This window comes from Osmia bicornis, chromosome 14, assembly GCF_907164935.1.
Source record: "Osmia bicornis bicornis chromosome 14, iOsmBic2.1, whole genome shotgun sequence".
Classification (NCBI taxonomy): Eukaryota; Metazoa; Arthropoda; class Insecta; order Hymenoptera; family Megachilidae; genus Osmia; species Osmia bicornis.
In genome coordinates, this window is record NC_060229.1 from 3,382,633 (window position 1) to 3,400,767 (window position 18,135).

At 45.5% G+C, this 18,135-nt stretch overlaps 2 protein-coding genes across 4 annotated transcripts in view; one reads left to right on the forward strand and one right to left on the reverse strand.

Annotated features, from left to right (window-relative positions):
* LOC114876473 overlaps positions 1 to 18,135 on the forward strand; it is a 139,455-nt gene that overhangs the window by 92,608 nt on the left and 28,712 nt on the right. The window lies entirely within an intron of this gene.
* Positions 1 to 18,135, reverse strand: part of LOC114878973 (homeotic protein distal-less) — a 55,714-nt gene that overhangs the window by 24,768 nt on the left and 12,811 nt on the right. The window contains exon 3 of one of the 3 annotated variants that reach the window (XM_046288603.1): positions 14,124 to 14,456. The exons of the other annotated variants lie outside the window; for them this stretch is intronic. Within the exon in view, the coding sequence (XP_046144559.1) occupies positions 14,157 to 14,456 (300 nt within the window). The 3' untranslated portion in view covers positions 14,124 to 14,156. Of the gene's footprint in view, positions 1 to 14,123; positions 14,457 to 18,135 lie in introns of those variants that run through there. 3 annotated transcript variants of the gene reach the window in all.

Sequence of the window (18,135 nt, forward strand, 5' to 3'; positions counted from 1 at the left end):
GATTGAGCAGCACCGATCGATTCGATCCACGGTTATAAATCAGTAACATTCGATCAGCAACGATCCAGTGATCTACTACGTGTCAAAGTGACGATTCCAGTATTTGCAACGAGCTTTTACGTAACCGAACGAGTGTTCTTGAAAAATCGAGACGATACTTCCGTGGCTTCCTTTGTCGCCAGGAATTTTACTTCGTCGCAAGGATTTACATTTCCGTCCGTGGAAATTTTTCCACCGAGTGAATCCCTCGAGAGACACGGTGCTGAGATATTTCTGACGTAACAAAACTCGTTTCGATGTGTGCAAAAAATTTATTAAAATTCAGGCACTCGTTTAAGATATTCGACTTAAAAATTAACGAGGCAGTACGTTCATTTTTATAGCTTGTAAATACTTGATCGTTTCTTTACACCTCGGTGTTTAATGCAATTATTATGGTCGGCATTAGAAAACGATTTAGATTACAAACTGGAGTAATACACTGGCAATTACAATTTTCCTGGAACCATAAAGGAATTTTAAAGCACCATTCGGATCGATACCAATGAATAATAGCCGTGGAATTAAAATGGATCGCCGATTAGCAATTTTAATCCATCCAGTATATGAAACACTAGTAGAGGCACCCGCTTGCATAATACGCAGATTATGTAGATCACAGAAATTTCAGTATATCTGTTACCTCGTTTAACCTTTTTTGTTTAGATGTAACATTCAAAACAATGAAAAACTGATTCACGTATGGACGGCTTATCGTTACAAACGTTCTTTATCTTAAGCTTATCTTCATTCATTCGCGCCAACTTCGCATGCATTCATTAATGTTTCATATGTTCTCTCCAATTACCTCGCAAGAGAAAACAAATTCTGCGCTGTTTAAGATCAATCAAACGCCGTGTTACCTTTTCATTCAAAGAATAAAATTACTTGATCACCTTCTAGTCTTCAACACGTTTCATTCCAATTACAAGCAAGACTGATTTATAACAAAGTATTCTACTTAGGAAAACAAACCAAGGGTTTCAGATGAATTCCATAATTTTCTCAAACATTTTTCCCTGCACAAATCCATTGATTCTGTCGCTAATATATACCCATAGACTTTCCTATCACGTCGGCGTAGGTTGTCGACGAGAGGGCAAAAATCGGGCATTAAGTTGGTCGAAGGCGAGCAGAGATTAGAGATAAAGGTTGCAAGAGGTGAAACGCATAAATCACGACGCGAGAGTTGGCCGATATCGATCTTTTTCGACGGAAAGCCGATTGGTGGTGCGAGCATGGGTCCGATTGAACGGCGCCGATCCACCATCCGTATTATATAAATCAGAACGACGGACGTATCTTTTTCCAGAATGCAACGGATTTCATCGTGGCAACGCGCGAGAGGTCGCGCATAAATATTCAACCAGCGACAAGGCTGGTTTACACGTGTGTACGCGTCCAGGGCACCGGTAACCCGGCCAGGAAGATCCCGACCGACTCGCTTTTACCTCTTGCCCGCTTCTGCGCTTCTATGCAGCCGAGCCACGTGTGCGGATGCACTCGTATGCACCTTGGGTTCCGCTCTACTCGACACGAGCCGTTACACGTATCTGTTTTCTTGCTTTTCGTATGGAGCACCGTTTTCGTTCGCCAAGGTACCGTGATCGCTTCCCGGTCTGTCGTATGCAAATTTCATACGGAATCGAAGGGAAAAGGGAAGATCGACCGGTATATTGGGTCGGACACTAGACAGAAAAAGGTTGTACGACTCGTTGGAAGTGAAAAAAGGTGTGGGGAAGGAACCGGTGCCTTGGCAGCGTCCAGAAGGAAACACGGCGATCGATTAATCGTCGCGATAGCCAACGGTTTAATTAGCCTGTGAACGCGATTTATGCCCGCCTATCTCGGTCAGATACGAAATTTCCGTTTTGTTCCATGGATCCCCCTGGCTAGAAAGGGATCCTAGCTTTCCTTCCACGAAATCATCCAGGAAGAGGATGCTGGAAGATTTCATTCTCTCAAAGTTATATTCTTCTTACGTTTCACGTATCAAGTCCTAGGTAATTAATATTAATCATTTTCTTCAGTGTTGTTCTATAATAGAACGTTCGATTATATCTTGTTCAGATGCTGCAGGTATTATTGTACTTTGAAATCAAATTGTGTAACATTTCATATCGAACGTGTGATATCCACTGAATCTTAATTAAATAGCTATTTATAATAATTCCCTCGTTTCTCAGTTTAATGTTCATGCATAATTAAATGGTACAACTATGTTGCGCGTTCGCGGTGAAAAAGGAAGGACACTGGAAAGGTGAAAAACTCGAAATGCTGCTCATTAATTATAATATCGTGATTGATAGAAGTTGACGAAGATTGCGCAATGATCGATACGTGTTTAATTGATATATTATTTTATAATCTTTGATAGTGTTATTTCTCGTTCTAATTCAAAACTTTTACTGATTATGGTAAAGGTTTCCTCTATTTTCCACCCGTCAAACTACGTTTCGTCATGTACCCTCGATGGATCTCACATTAAGTATCCCCCCAGGCGACGTACTTTTATACGGTTAACTGGTTAGTTTGATTTTTCTTGTCGACATCCTGTCCAGGAACGCGGCGAATGAGAAAATTGCAAAAGTGAATGCGTTAGGTGCAAAAGTTTCCGTCGATCTTTGCTAAACGAAGAAAAATTCCATACCGTTTTGAAGTTGAATATAATTGTTCGAAGATTAATCACGTTTGGTATCGTGATGAGCAAGTTTTCTTCGAAGATTCCCCGAAGCAATTAATTTCAATAACACGCTGAATTTTTATATTCCATTAATTTCTATATCATTATTCCCTGATTTCCTTCATTTTCAATGAATTTATCTTCTCGTGATAAATCATTAGCGATCCACTGTTCCCGATGACCTAGCGACTTGCTGGAAACGATCGGCTAGTCAAAGGACTTCCGGTCCTTCCTATGTCCCGTCTGAAAGGGCCGGATGCGTACTAGTCGAGCGCGGACTTACGCAACCGCGTATTACTACGTGTCGCTGGTGGCCGTCATCGCGAAACGCGTCGACGATAAAGCTAGAGGAACGTGTATACGTTCGCTAGGAAAAGACAAGAAAACGAGGAGCAGAGGACAGAAGGATAGACGTCGACATCTTGACATGGAAGTGGGGAACCGCTTACGTAATTCCTTCTTCTTGAAGCGACTCGCAAGCGACACGCGGACGCGGGGACGAACGCTGGTGCATGCATTGGAAGAGGAAGCCGCGTGACTGTTGCGTATCCATCGTTTCGCAGAAATCTGACGATTCGTCGACGGTTCGTTAACGCGGCCATGCGAGATGCTTTTCATTATTTTTACAATGGAATATTTCAATTTCTGTAACAAGTTAAGCGACTATGGATGGTACTTTTAACAGAAATTCCCTTCCATCCATCATTAAATTTTGTTAAATTCATCGATCAAGAATTTGCTTGATCAATCAAACGTGCAGTGATAATTTATATGCAAGTTGGAAAATCGCGAACGCAGCGATACCTTTGGTTCGGTTCTGCGTTGCAACGTCAATGGATGATGTATCACTGCATCGATGCCTGTTGTCACTGGCTGATCGTTAGTCTTTTTTCTCTCGATCGTATCATTAGCGATACGCTCGTCGCTTTTTGTCGGGATTCTTCGGGCTGGAAAAACACGCTTAACGCGGTTGATTTGCGAGAAATGAAAATTCAAGATTCTCCTGTACGACACTCGTTTAGCGTGCAATTATTTTCCATCATGGACAGGCGGGCTAATAAGTCATTGACGCTGTGCGTCGCGTCAAGCTTGTATCGTTAGAGTATACCACGGGTCTCCTCCGTTCCCGCGGTGATCCAGCCGGTCTACTCGTTCTTCAAGCTTTCTATCATTCGATGAATTCTGAGCGTTCCCGGATTCCACGAGTGTCGCGGAATTTATACCGCACACAATGCCTCTACCGCATTGTTTCACGTTTCGCTCGCTCGGTTTATTCTAAAGCCTCGATACTTGGAAGAAAAACCGGGGCCGATTTTTCCTCGGCTAGTTTCACTGATCTCGGCCAGTGAAAAATGACGACTTTCCATTTCTTCCAGTTGGCCTTACCGGCGAAATGGTGAAGAATATCCAAAAGAATATTTAAATCGCGTGGGTGTCGCAGATAAAAGGACTGCATTTATCAAGGATCGATCCTCCAGGATTTACGATGGAAAGCGTCGGTTGATTCAAGAAGAAAAGGATCACTCGATTGACGAGCGAATCGAATCGATCGATTCGATACCGTTTCGATGAAATTTATGCCCTCTCTTCCTCGGATGATTTTATCGGGCAAACGGGAAAGGCGATGCGCGAAATGCCCGGTTATTATTAACGACGAGTCCCGTTTTGTCGGAGAACAGGAAGGGCAGAAGTAGCTACAGGTGGTTCTGCAACGGTGTTCTCCTAACCTGCTACCGATCCCCGTTTATCTCACTTTCGCCCTCTTTTCTTCCCGTTTGTCGCGCCGCGATTCTGTTGCGTTTTAACACCGCGCCGCGATCGAATGAAAGCGGACCTCGCTCTACTTCCGGCATATATTTCGTCCAACGATTTACAGAACCCTCGATCCACGATTTTGCATATCGATACCCTAACCCCGATTCACCCTATTGCGAAATGGGACGCTGAACGTTTTAGGGAAACGTCGCAATTATCGCATTAAATTTTTCCTAATCAGCAACAGTCAAAGAAAACATAATTAACCTTAATGGTTCTTTCTACTAATGTTATAATGGTATGCAACAATCGTGGATAAACTTCAGCTTTTTATCAGCCGACTCATCAGCATCGACGTTGCCTAAGCAAGACAATTGATGCCACTCGTACACCATGCGACAGGAAGTCACCGCGTAACAGAAGGAAGTTTGAAAAAAACAAGTTCTTAGCTAGAAAACGTTTCGAACAGTTCGAGAGAGAACAAAAGAATATAATTATAGGCTACACAAATGGGACGCAAACTTGAACTCCTTACCATTATAACAAAACTCATAAGTTGCAATTTAAGAAAATTTATTTTGTCGTGCAGAATTCAACCAATTCAATCGATCTTCCGATAACCATGATCGACAGGATCGTCAGTGTCGGTCCTCTCTGTAAATTAACGTAAATGACTATATTTTCCCGCGGTCTGCATCTAACCGAATGCATGCAGGAACGCGTCAGAGCTGGAAACTGTACGACGATTGTGCGGCCAGATGCCGACGAGCGTCTTCGGATCCACGAGAGGAAAGGAAAGAGGGAACGGGCGTGTATATGTGCGTCGTAATGACTGGAGCGAGCGGAGGATGGATCGTTGGAATACCATGGTAGCATCGCGAAGCCGCATTTTTCGCGTAACTGGAAATACTGCACGACCGCGGGCGCCCTTTTCTCCGGATGCTGAGGAGAACAGGGGCCCGGTCGTTGGAGGCAAGAAAAGAAGAAGAAGAAGAAGAGGACGAGCCGGATCGAAGGTCGAAGAAGGAAGACGAGCGTGACTATCGTGGCCGATTACAAGGGAACCAAAAGGAAAATTCTGACTCTCAAGGTGGCGTTTTATCGTGATTAGAAGGAAACCTGGCTTGGTTGGCAGCTCGGAGCGCGGACGTAAGATGGACTGCCACGCTCGAGGGATCCTCTGACGCGTCGCATCCGCAGACACGAAGAATCTTACATAACCCTCGCCACCTCTCGTTCCAAGTTATTGTTGCCGTTGCCTTCGTTTCTGTCGCTTGCTCGAAATGCCGATGTCGTCATCCTCGCGAGGATTCAATTCTCGTCACGGCGAAGAGTAGAGGAGAGGGTGTTATCGTTGCGCCACCCGAGGGAAGATGAATTTCTGGAATCGCGTTGGTAAATTATTCGTTTAACCCTTTTTCGGATCACCCGGATCGATCGACACCTCGGGAGTCGGCAAAAAGTGGAACGAAACGGGGCGCCGCGACTTCAACGAGGCGCGAAACTCGCGGTATGAAATCGCGGCGGTCAGAGAAAACCTACGGGGTCTTATTATGAGCCGTAGAGCTGGTCGAGTTCTCAGGACGTGGCTCGAGGAGAAAGAGAGAAAGAGAGAACAGGTGCGTGACGTCAGGTGGGCAGCACCTCAGGGCCGCGCGAGTCAGACCCCTTACTACTCTTTTCACTGAAACAGATCGCTGGTCAAACGGTGCCGCTCGCACGCGCTTCCACAGCCTCGAATCGCGCTTATTCCTCGCGAGCTGAATAATCCCAGCCTATCGTAATGAAACATCGAAACGATTCCATTGAAATTACAAAGACCATACTTTATTAAATATCCTTACGCAACTCCGTGTGCCACTGTTAGTAATAGAATTCTTGTTTTTATCGAGACACGTGAAACAAAGTAAAAATGCGTTTCGTGACTCGAAAACTTGGCTGGCCGTTCCAGGAACGCTCAGTTCCGACACGGTTCTAATTGGAAAGTAACAGACTCATAATGACCCGTCGCGATCGTAGAAAGCATGAAGCGGATACCAGCTTTCCCGCGCAGAAAATAGCCGCTGAAAGGAGGAGAGAAAAATCGAGAGTCACGATGAAAGGATGACAAGGGGACAACAGTGGAACCGTGAAATTGTCCTGCCGGTGAGAAAGAATATAGTCCTCCCTTAAAATGTCTCGATGATTCTTCTCAGGATCGAGAGAATTTTATTAAAAAATAAATAAATGTACCCTCTTCCTTTGTGCACGTCCTCGAAACGATGGGGCTTGGGGTCTCAGCGGGGAACGGAGACGAGGACAAGAGAGCAGAGCTTGTAAATTATGTATGAGAGTGTGCTCACAGGGGATTACATAATGGCTTGTTTACGGCTCCATGTAAACAGCAATCAATGGAGCCAAAACACAATCGGTCGCGGTCTGTTCGTCCTGGATTACTCGATTCGAGCTGGAGAGAATCAGCGTGATGCCATGAAACAGCGTAAAATCGAAGCTGATGCGGCACGATGGAAATGGTCACCGCGATACGGAAGCCGGACTGATGGGTTTATTAATTATTTATGACGGATCGGTTACCACTTTCGTCGCCGGAGACACGCGACTGACACACGATGTCGTCCATTTTTAAATCTCCCCTCTTGTATTTCTCGCACCATTTTTGCCGTTGGTATTCCAGTAGAAAACCTAACCGATTAATTGAATTACGTAGTGTTCGGTATCGGTCAGCTTTTCGATCACTTTATTACTTAATGTAATTAATAATTTGCTGATTATTGCCACGGTTGTATGTATAATAGCCATACTGAACGTAAGAAAGATAAACTCGTTCAATTATCGTTATTCCTTCGCATCTGCATTTATTCTGATTAATTGATCAATTACAGTAATAACGATACCGTATCATCATTCAATTTTCTATATTTTTTTCTTGTTCCTTTTGCATTCAAATTGACACGTGTTACGAAAGCCACACAAGATCGTCCCTCGATCTTTTCATGGTTTTCACCGTTCGCTTCAATTTCGTATCCATGAAATTAACACCCGAACGGAGAATAATAATTAATACACCGGCTTACGATTGCCCGGCATCGTAAAGCTTGGAGTTTCTGGTTCGCTCGCCTCTGAACGGTAGCCGGCTAATCGTATTACGAAGTGGTGCGTTCGAAAATTGGCATAATACGTGGATATACGGCCGATGAGGCGGAAATACGAAATCCTTAATGATCGTAAGTCTACGCAGCATCGTCGCGGCCAGTTGCGTGCCGGTGGCACGCTAAGATTGTAAATTACATGAATTAATTCGACGGTTTCCACAGAGGCCTGTACGCGGACTTAACGAGCGTTTAACACAACGCGGCTCATGCGAACGATTATTAATGACCGAGAATGTATTAAGCGCCGTATGAGCGTCCCGGGAAATCTATTTGCATCGCGAACACTTACAGAAGAGACCGACTTTTCACGATTAGAACCGCTTCTTGCTTTTCCTTCTTCTTCGTGAGATACTTATTCAATGTCAGATGACAGACTTAACAAACTATAATTATATTAATTTTCAATTTCAGACCAGATATTGTAGATTTATTATATTTCTTAGAATTATTGAATTTTGGAAGTCATTGGTGCTCCAACCATCCCTTTTACGAAATTTTCTAATTTTCTATTAATTTCCAGCAAGTTGATGCATTTCTGCTTATCCAACTATTCTCAGGAATCTTTCATCCTCTCGGTTGCCCTCCGATCAACCCCTCTCACCTTCCTCTATCTCTTCCCTCTCCCTCTCTCTATCTCCGGTCAGTCGCGATGCAAAAATGTAATTAAAGTCGTGCGCTCGCGCGGTTCCCGCACACGCACACATAATGAAAGTGGATGGCAACCGGCGGCTCGCCGAGTGAATGACGCCCGAAGGCCACGAAGGTGCTGCAACATGTGTGCAGTTGCAGTGGTTACGTGCACACGAGTGCAACACCGGCTCGCTAGTGCCGGTTTAGACTGTTCGTTCTACGCGAAAAAGGTCTGACTCGCCGCGGAAGGACGGAGGAGCATCGATTCGCCACGGAGGCCAAGGGAAAAGAATGGTACCGCGGCGAGTCGCGTCCGCGCGACGACACGCGGACCCGAGCGGAATCCGTGAAGTATGGAACGGCTTTCTTTCGTCTCTCAGCTTCGACCAGACGCTGAAGACGAACCTCGAAGACGCTGCTTTTTGCAACGATTCTCCCCGTACGAGGAATGAACAGTTTTGCTTTGTTACTTTCTTCTTTTTTTTTTTTTTTTTTGAACGGCGATAAGGTAAAGATGTTCCGGGGCATTTTTTGTTGGGCTATGTTTTATCGTAAAGCGAAAATGAAGAAATAAGAAAATTTTTGCAAGGACTTGCAGTTCATCTTCTTTGTATTTCGAAGGCTCGAGATTGCAAAATAAATGCAACGAAAGTAGATATCGATAAAAGGGCAACACGTTGAAGAAGAGGAAGCGGTACTTGGCGTGCGTCGAGCAGAAGAACGATGCCAGGCCGTAGCTACTTTCCACGTGTAATTGGGTTAGATACCACTCCCACCTTTCCTTTTTTACCCACGAGATTTCCCATTATTCCTCCACTGGCTGCCGATCCTTGCTACAGCCGACGATCGATTCTACGATCCCTCGTTTGTAACCGGAAGACCGGGAAAGGTACCAAGGGAAAAAATCCATCTCTCCTCTCTTCTCGTAAGCCATTGACTTCGTTGCTAATAGGCAACCTCTCTACCATTTCTGTTTCTTCCTTTTTCTTAATCAGGTAGACGCATTATTTTCGTTTCCTTTCTGCGGGATCTCCGCGAAGAACCTGTTAAAGAAGCTTCAAAACTTCTTCCAAGATTCACATTTTTTTCTTCCTTTCTTTTTCCTTTAATCAACATTCACGTTCCTTTTTGAACGAGCGAAAAAATACACACGGATGACTGACGGAGTTTGATGATTTAAGACGAGGAAAGTACGAAATGAAATGCCTAACTCGATGGGTGTGCCATACCGACCGAACCGAGAAAACCAAAGAAACGAAGCTCTTGAGGCGTGAACGCAATTAACACGATAGTTTCTTCTATACCGGCTGGAACGTAATTGCTGGACGTATTGCGTTCGGTTTTCCATCAAGTCGGATCGTGATGGCCTCTACGTTCAGCTTTCAATCCACGAGAAAGCATCGTTCGAAGGGAAAAATGTGGACAGGAATGGGTTGATAGAACCGATTGAAAGAGAAAGATGAACAGGTATGTATGTGGCCAAGTTCTTCAACAAGTTACTCACCTTCGAGGAATCGTAAGAACAAGAATTCTTAATTAAGAAGATTCCTAGTTATTTCCAATTTTAATAGTTTGAAAATCAATCGAAATTGATCCAAATTGATCCAAATTGATCGAAGCCGAAAGGGATACGCAACTCGCATTTTTTTTAATAAGAGGATGCAACTAAACGAGACGCGACGTCTTTTGTTTTTGGAGGTCAGAACGAGAGGAGAGTGTTGAGCAGCACTAATTGACCTCAGGGGCCCGACTGACCCGGCGTGCGTCCGAGCTGACAGCCCGGACCAGCCGACGATTAAACTTCCCGTTAATATTGCTTGCTCCTTCTCTCGTCCTCCCTCTCGTTCACCCTTCCCGCCTCACCCATTCTTCGTCTTTCTCATCGTTCGTATTGTGGCCCTCGTCGTGGCCGTTTCCCTTCGCGCACGTTCGTCCTTATACCTCTTATCGTATTCATCCATCCGATTCTCTCCTTTCTTCCTCGATTTCCTCTCCCTCCCACAACGAGGCTTCTTCTTTCAACCTTACCTCTACCCGGGCTCACCTACACCTTGGACCCAACCACCTATGAATATTTATGCCGTTCGTAATCTAGCGCCGTGTACTGCAACGCGTATTGCCGAAAGTTGGAGCGAAGGGGTGGGTTGAACCACCCCCTTTCGTCGAGTACCTGTTCGCTCGATGCGATGCATCACGCGATTGCGTCATTGAAATGACGCTAGAGGAAGCTTCGAAGAAACGTTTTGATAAATAGAATCCTCCTCTTTAGATTGACAATTACCAGATTGATTAAATAGAGAATATCCCTCGAAATTCTGTCCATTTTCAAACAACCTATAAATCAAGCTAAAACCGTTCGCCCTATCCGGATGATAAAAAGGTGTTCACGGTGCATTTGCGCACGGTTCACGAGTCTCGGAACGCGAACCAAAAAAGAGTGCGCCCCTTCCGGTCCCATTAGTCCCTGTTCCCCGGAATTGTATGGCCATTTTCGGGACGCGACTTCACGCATCAGAAGTTCCCGTATGATCCTTTCGAACTATTTTCTGACAGACCGGACAGGAAGTCGTGTCTCGGCTAGGAGCACGATCGAACGGTTATATATATATACACGCACACAGGACGAACGAAAAAGACGTGGTGATTCGATGGTGAAAAATTTTTCGTTGCCGCTTCCGGATCTGCTTGTCGGCCCTGTCCAGACCAACGAACGAGCGAATGAGCGAGCATGAGCACCGACGCACAGCCCCTGTCATTATTTCCCACAGCCGCCGTATGTTTCTACGGTTCCGCTAGGCTAATCCCCGAGACTGGAAGAGAGAACGATAGAAAGATAGTGGTAAGGAAGGTGAAAGGAGAGACGAGGAGAAAGAGAAGGCAGTGTGAGAGGAAGGAAGGATTCCTCGAGGGGCCCCGCGTACAACCTGTCGTGTCCGTCTTGACAAAACAGCGAAATTGCCTTGGGGGATAACGGCGGCGGCAGCCACGCTCAAGAAGAGCAAATTCTTCTTTATCAAATGGAGAAAGAAACTGCCAGCCGGAAAGCGGCAGTTTTATGAAAGCACCGATAGTCTTTTCTCACGGGAAAATCGCACAGGTGAACTGGAAATGCGTTTTGGAAAATGGGGGTGCAAATCGGATTTCTTCGATCTTTTCATACTAATATGATCGAAGCGGAGAGTTTCAGAACACACCAGCGAAGCAATTAAATGTCGCATTGTTTCGCTCACAATCGAGCACCGTAATGAAAGAGCAAACGCACTCGGTCGAAAGCAGTCGATAGCGCGTTTGCTCGCAAGCCCAAGTATGCCATTGTTTTCGGCCCAGGAACTGTTACTTCGTTTTTCACCACTCTACGACCCTTTTGTATCTACACGCTCACGTATACCCGTAAGGATTTGATGTGAATTATGCAGGTGAGGCTAGATATGAAAGCTAGGTCGTAGGTCCGTGGTCGGCATACCGTGATGCCACTGGCATCCTGCCTTTGTGAGTGTTTTTATATCTCTCTCTTCCACCTTCCATCGTGCTCCAACATAGGCAAACACCAAAGTCGATATCAAAGTTGAAAAGCTAATGATAGTTGAGTTAAAAAGAATCCAAATTCGGTCGTATACTTATAGAAGACGAAGGAAACTCCAAAGTCAGTTGTAAGTGTGTCGCCGTTCCCTACAGACAGCGTTCGATGGAAGAAGATCGATGCACTTGCATATATAAAACAACGCGGAAGTAGTCATGATGTCTATAAGGGTAGTTCTTCTAAATCATTCAATTTTGGTTCCTCAGAATTTAAACTGAATTTTATTGCACGAATTTTTAAAACCAAGATTCGTTCAATTGATTTTGTTAGGGTATCTACCATCGACCAACGAGTGGTCGACCTACTCCGGGCACGGGTTAATAATAACAAAGAATCTGAGCCCTCGTTTCGCTGTCGTTGCTCACACGATAGAAGGGCTCGTAATGAAAGAAACTTCTAATCGTTAACGGCCGTGTCTATCGATCGTCATTATCGTTGCTCGTCGTTGGCCACGTTGCTAACGGCACTGGTGACGGTGTTGGTGGTGGATGTGCAAGGAAAAGTTTGCCATTCAAATTGCCGGATAACTTGGCGCGTACAGACTGTAGAGTTTCACGTTGCCAGGTACTCTACCTCGTTGTACGTAATATCAATCGAACAACCTGGCTAGAACCGTCGACGTCATCCTCTATCGTTGACATCGTCGATGTATAGTTCTCCCCGTTGAAGCTTTTCAACGGTTTCCACGGTGGAGCTATAGAATTTTCCGATACTATCATCTGGATTCTACGTTCGTCGAATGAATATTTTCGTTGCGCGATGAAAAAGTACACGACACCGGAAAATCGTTCGAAATTAAACGGTCCCGCGGTCGGGATGTTTTTTGCACGCGACCATTACCGAGTTCGTGTTGCAACGACGAAATTAACGATCCGTGAAACCGATGCCCCACGATCCTGTCGTAAGTACTGCATTACGATTTTTACGTTTCCCTTCACCGTCAAAGATTATTATAAACGAATGCCGATTACTGAACTCCCAAATTTCGCGGACAAATTTGGGGCAAACGCGTCCCAACGTTACGGTCTGCTTACCGGTACGTAGGTACTTCTTTACAGGTAACACGATAGTTCCACCGCGGCCCCGATTTACAAAGAGAATCGATCGACAAAGGGCATCTGATAGGCTCAACCGGGATCTTGCCGCGATTGAATGGGCCGCGGTTGGTTCATGGTGTGGTTTACGCGCTCCCAAACGCGAGCGGTATGATACCCGGGTGTAAGGCTGTGAACCTTTAAGCCTGACTTACACGCGATCGTTTGGTGCAACTAAGGCGATAGAAATTGAACGATTATCGATGTTATAGGAATTTAGACTCGATCGAAATTTGGCACCCTTAATCGAACTCTCAATTTTGCAACCTCTGATTAGTATAACTTATTTCAGAATTTGAAAAAAAGTATATGAAAAATTGAAATTGAAAGCGTCAGTGAAATGGAATTAGATTAATAAGGTTGTCTAGTATTTTAGAGCTTCAGAAGGAGCAGTTTTGAGTTAGTGTGATACTGGCTTAACGTTGGGTCCTGATCCTACGGTTTTGGAGGAAGAGTACAAAACGCAAAGGGCTCGGAGCAAAGACGAGACGGTGGGCGGGGCGCTTCTCCGGCTCCAAGGCGATCCACTCCGACCTCTACCTTCTTACATAGAGAGATAGTAGACGCGCATCAACGCGTTACATCTTTCATGAACCAACAAATGAGAATTAGAGATTGCATAAAAAGCAGGATCCCCTGATGCGTGTACGCTGGCATTGTTGTTGTTGTTGGCGGTGTATCGATCATAAGGAAACAACGCAACAAACAGCAGCTGCCTGAGATACCATCGAGGCTGTTCGAGTCTGACAAGCACATTGAAATCATTCTTTTCGCTTACTTTATCCAATTATAATAAGCTGGAACGCGAGTAAAGGTATTTCGAAATAAAGGTACCGTACAGGCTGACAGGTAGACAATAATTACGGGCAACGGCTTTTGAAGCGACACTTGGAGTACGATCCATTAAACGTGGCCCTGGTGAACGATCAATACCGATATCGTCGATATTGATTGATGCGAGAGAGTCAAGTCGAGTTAGATAATAATTATTGTCAGAGATTTTTAAGCAACGCCATTCAGCTGCTATTGATACACTTAATGAAACTGGAGATAGGATAGAATAGTTTTGAGTGATTGAAATGAAAGGTCGTGTTAGAAAATAATAATTAGTGTTATAGATTTATTAGACAATATCAGTATGATACAACGTTTCAAAGATGCAAGTGATTATAGTTGAATATTTAACGTGTCTCTCGATATATCGCCATTTTCGACGGGGCCGTTCAAGATCTCGCGAAGTTTTGCACGTGTCGCGAGTAAGAAGAAGACGTCGATCGAGGATCGATCGATCGATGCCGATTGAGACGTTCCTCGGGGTGCACCCATGCCGGCTCCCTCGTCCTTTTTATTCTTCCGTAGCTTTGTCTGTAGAAACGGATTGACGAACGATGTGTCAGCGGTGACAACTGGCGCATGCGCAGCCTGAATACAAAATGAAGCAGGACGATCGGTTGTCCGTTCGGTTTCAGCGGCGGCCAATCGAACCCACGTGTCTCTTTGGTCGGCGTCCACCGTCCGGAGATCTGTTCGATTTTTACAGCGTACCGAATGAATAATCGATGCCCCGGCCGTCGATGGCGAATTCATCGGCATCGACACATTTGTCATCACCTTTGGAATCTAGCGACACGTTCTTTCGACCAGGTTTTCTCTTTATAAAATTGTCAATCGATTGAATTGTAATTATTCAGAATACCTAGGGAAGGCATAAGTGATCTATCAGAGTTCGCGATTGAAACGGAAAGATTACGCGTACTCGATAAACTCGTAACGAAGTCACGATTCTCCAGGGAACGTAAAAAAGACGATAGAAAAAAGGTGAATTAAGAAGTCACCGCGTAAAGGTGCTCGATTCGCAGATGCATGTTTTCCCCGTACGATTCCCCTTTTTCTCCTCCTCGTGCGCATTAATATCACGTTTTTTTTCCCCGTTCAATTAACGTTGTCGTTTCCGGAGAACACCGGAGACCAGGAATCGACGGAATAAATCAAACAAGGATCGCACGAATTTTTGAAGCATTCGAAGAGGGACGTCCAATTGGAACTTCCTCCCTTCAGGGGTACACTCGGTTTAATTTACTTGTTCCAGAAAAGAACATAATTCTTGGATAGGACCGATAAATTGAGTCGATACGACTTGTCAATCAAGGTCGTGGCTCGCCTCGCGGAAATTCTCACAGCAAGAATAAAACGTCGCGTAACCTGGATTACGTAGCCGCGCACCTGCTCGACAACGCGAACGATCCGACGAAGACAGCTGTGGTTACGCGAACATTTTCATAACAGAGCTACGTCTTGCATTGTGTACTCGTTACATTGTCTGTCGATCGATCGAGCCGGTGCAACGAGTAAATCAGCGCGTGTCAAAAACTAGGATAAAATGGGTCTAACTTGAGAAATAATTGTAACGGAATGAAAATATTTATTTCTTGGATGTTTCGAAATGTTCAAATAATCGAGTTAAGGAGGGCAGTGTACTATTGTTCGAAACACGGTGCAACGGATCAAGAGGCTGGACGAAAGGTAAGGAGAAGGAAAAAGGACGGGAGACACGAAGAAGGGAGCCGCCATGAAACAAACGAATACCGAAAGGGCTGATCGAGAAAGAGAAAAGTTGAAAGAACGAGAAAGAGTCTCGAGTCTGTCATGGTGCACGAGGTTGAAGGGAAAAGGGAAGGGTAGAAAGGTGGAGGAGAAGAAGAAGAAGAAGGCGACTCGGTAAGAAACCGAGAAAGCAAAAGCGCGGGGACGATGCCACTTCAAACGACCCGCGCATACATCCTCCCTCCACTCGTCGTAAGGAGGAACGAGGATGGAGGTAAAGAGAAAAGGACGACGTAGGACGGGAAGGAGCAGCCAGGACGACTACTCTGGATTCCTATAATTGTTCATTTTTGCAAATTCCCGAGTTTTTGCCCGGGCAACCAAGGAGTTCGGTAACCCCGCGCGATCCGACCATTCGTGCCTCGGTCCTTGTCCACGGTGTCACTCCGAACCACCTCCCGAGTGGATAAAAGGTTCTATTTTAGGTATTTTATTCCGTAGGATTATGACTTCTTTACAATCCCTAATTATTCATTCAGTGGCATTATTTTTGATATACTAGGATGCAATTATACCTCTCGCTTTTCTCCATTGACATCTCCAGTTTCGCGCGCGGACCTCATAGAGATGCTTCCCGATAACGGCTTTTTTACAGAACCTGTATATCTAAAGTAAGAAACTATAGCACGTATTGCAGGTTCACCTTCCAGAGGATATTTGGTAATTAGAAAGAAATTGGGTCATAACAAAATTTCAATCGAAGATCGCTGAAATTTATTAACGAAATAGCCTGTCGATCTCGGGACGTTCCCTGTTCCTCGAATTCTTAGATCCTCTTCCTTTCCATCGGATTGTGCGCGACTGCCACGAGAGGGCTCGGATTTACCGGCGAAATGTTGGATTTATTAGATCGAGATACGCGTGGGCGTGCCTGGACGTGCCCCCCTAGCCCACCCTTTCTACCTTACCGTTAGCTACGTGCACGAGGGAGCCCGTTCGGCTCGCGATGCAACCTGAAACTAAAGCTAGACGCGAGAGGAGAAGCCCGGCTAGCACGCACACGCGTAGGTCGGACCGGGTGAGCCGGCGAGGACCATCGCAGACGAGGCTTGATGAAACTTTGAAACTCCTCGCCATGTTCGACGTTGCGCGTCGTTCTAGGAATCGAGAGGGACGCGGGTATCGTGAATTCGATCATCGGCGCCGAACGATGATTTATGGACGTGTAGAGGGAGAAAGAGGGTGAGTGGTGTAGGAAAGCGAAGTCGAAAACTCGAGGATGAAGAGAAAGGATCGAGGAAAAACCGGAATTACGATCGTGGGAAACCTGAATCACCCCTTTAGGGTCATCGAAATCACAAAGGGTTGTTCGTTGTAGAAGAAAAGTATGAAAATTCTCCAGCCAGACTATTAGAAGTGGATGTAAACGGCGCTTAACACGCGACACTCGGAGCGTTAACAAGATGCGTGATACAGCTAGAGAAGCGGAGAACCGGAAGTCTCTGGCCTGTCCGGTGTGGCGAGGGAAAGTGGAAGTAGGGTAGCACGGTAGGAAGAGAAGTATCCTAACTACGACCTATCTAAGACCGATTTACCAATACAAAGCCGAGTTCAACGAGGAAGCCTTTTCCTTTACCTTCTGGCGGCAAGCAATGCCGCTGCAACTGGCCAGGTTATTTACAGCTTCTTGGCATGGAGGTGAGCTCTCGCGGAGCCCGGCCACTGCCAGCAAGAAGGAAGTAAGGATGATTTATATCCGCTGCTACCAGTGCTGCTCCCAACCCGCGATAATACCAATCATTATCATCGCTTAATAACAGGCATTACTGCCAACATTGAAATAATGTGTGTGTACCCGAAGCTGGCTCAGCCATAGCTGACCCATTCCTACCATCGTGAAAGCCATACCCTGTCTCCTTCTCTCAGCTGTTTTCTTCTTCCTTTCTTTCTTTAACCACCATCGTCGCCTTCTAAACATCGCCACCTACTCTTTTCTTCCGTTTCTCTATACTCGTCGAGGAGTATATAGCAAAGCATAGCACGCGGTGGATCATCATCATCGGGGTCGAGTTGGCCTTCTTGGCAGAAAAGTTGGTCAGGTGCAAACTCGCGCCACAAACGAAACGCATTGCGCCGCCGGTGATCTTCCTGAAAGATCTTCGAAGAAGGCGGGGAACGGGGAGGAGGATTTCGTTCCCTTCTCGGTGCAGGGATTCCTCGCACACCAAGGGAGGAAGGAAGAGGGCGCGCTTCTGCCGGTCGAAACCCCTCGAGCCTGTTTTGCGCGAATTCTTCTCGACTCTGCCGTGGTTCTCTACCCGAGGGACCGCCGTGTTTGCTCGATCTTCGCGGAGGTATTTTTAGTTTCCGCTTCGTAACAATTTCCTCGAAAATTCGACACGCTTTCGACGATTTTTGTAGCCGCTTAATAGTCGGCTAGCGAAGCGACGGAAAAAGTGTACGCCGTAATTAATTCTTCGTTGATTCAATTAAAAATCATTGAATGTGTGGTCCTCGTTCATCATCCGTTCTATTCGGAACGTGATCCCTTTTTCTCTTTGAACATCAACGATAATTCGTACAATTACATCGCTGTAAGAATTGATCGCGGTGTTCTTTGTCTACCGTTAAGTTCTTTTCTTAGAAGAGATTCCGAGG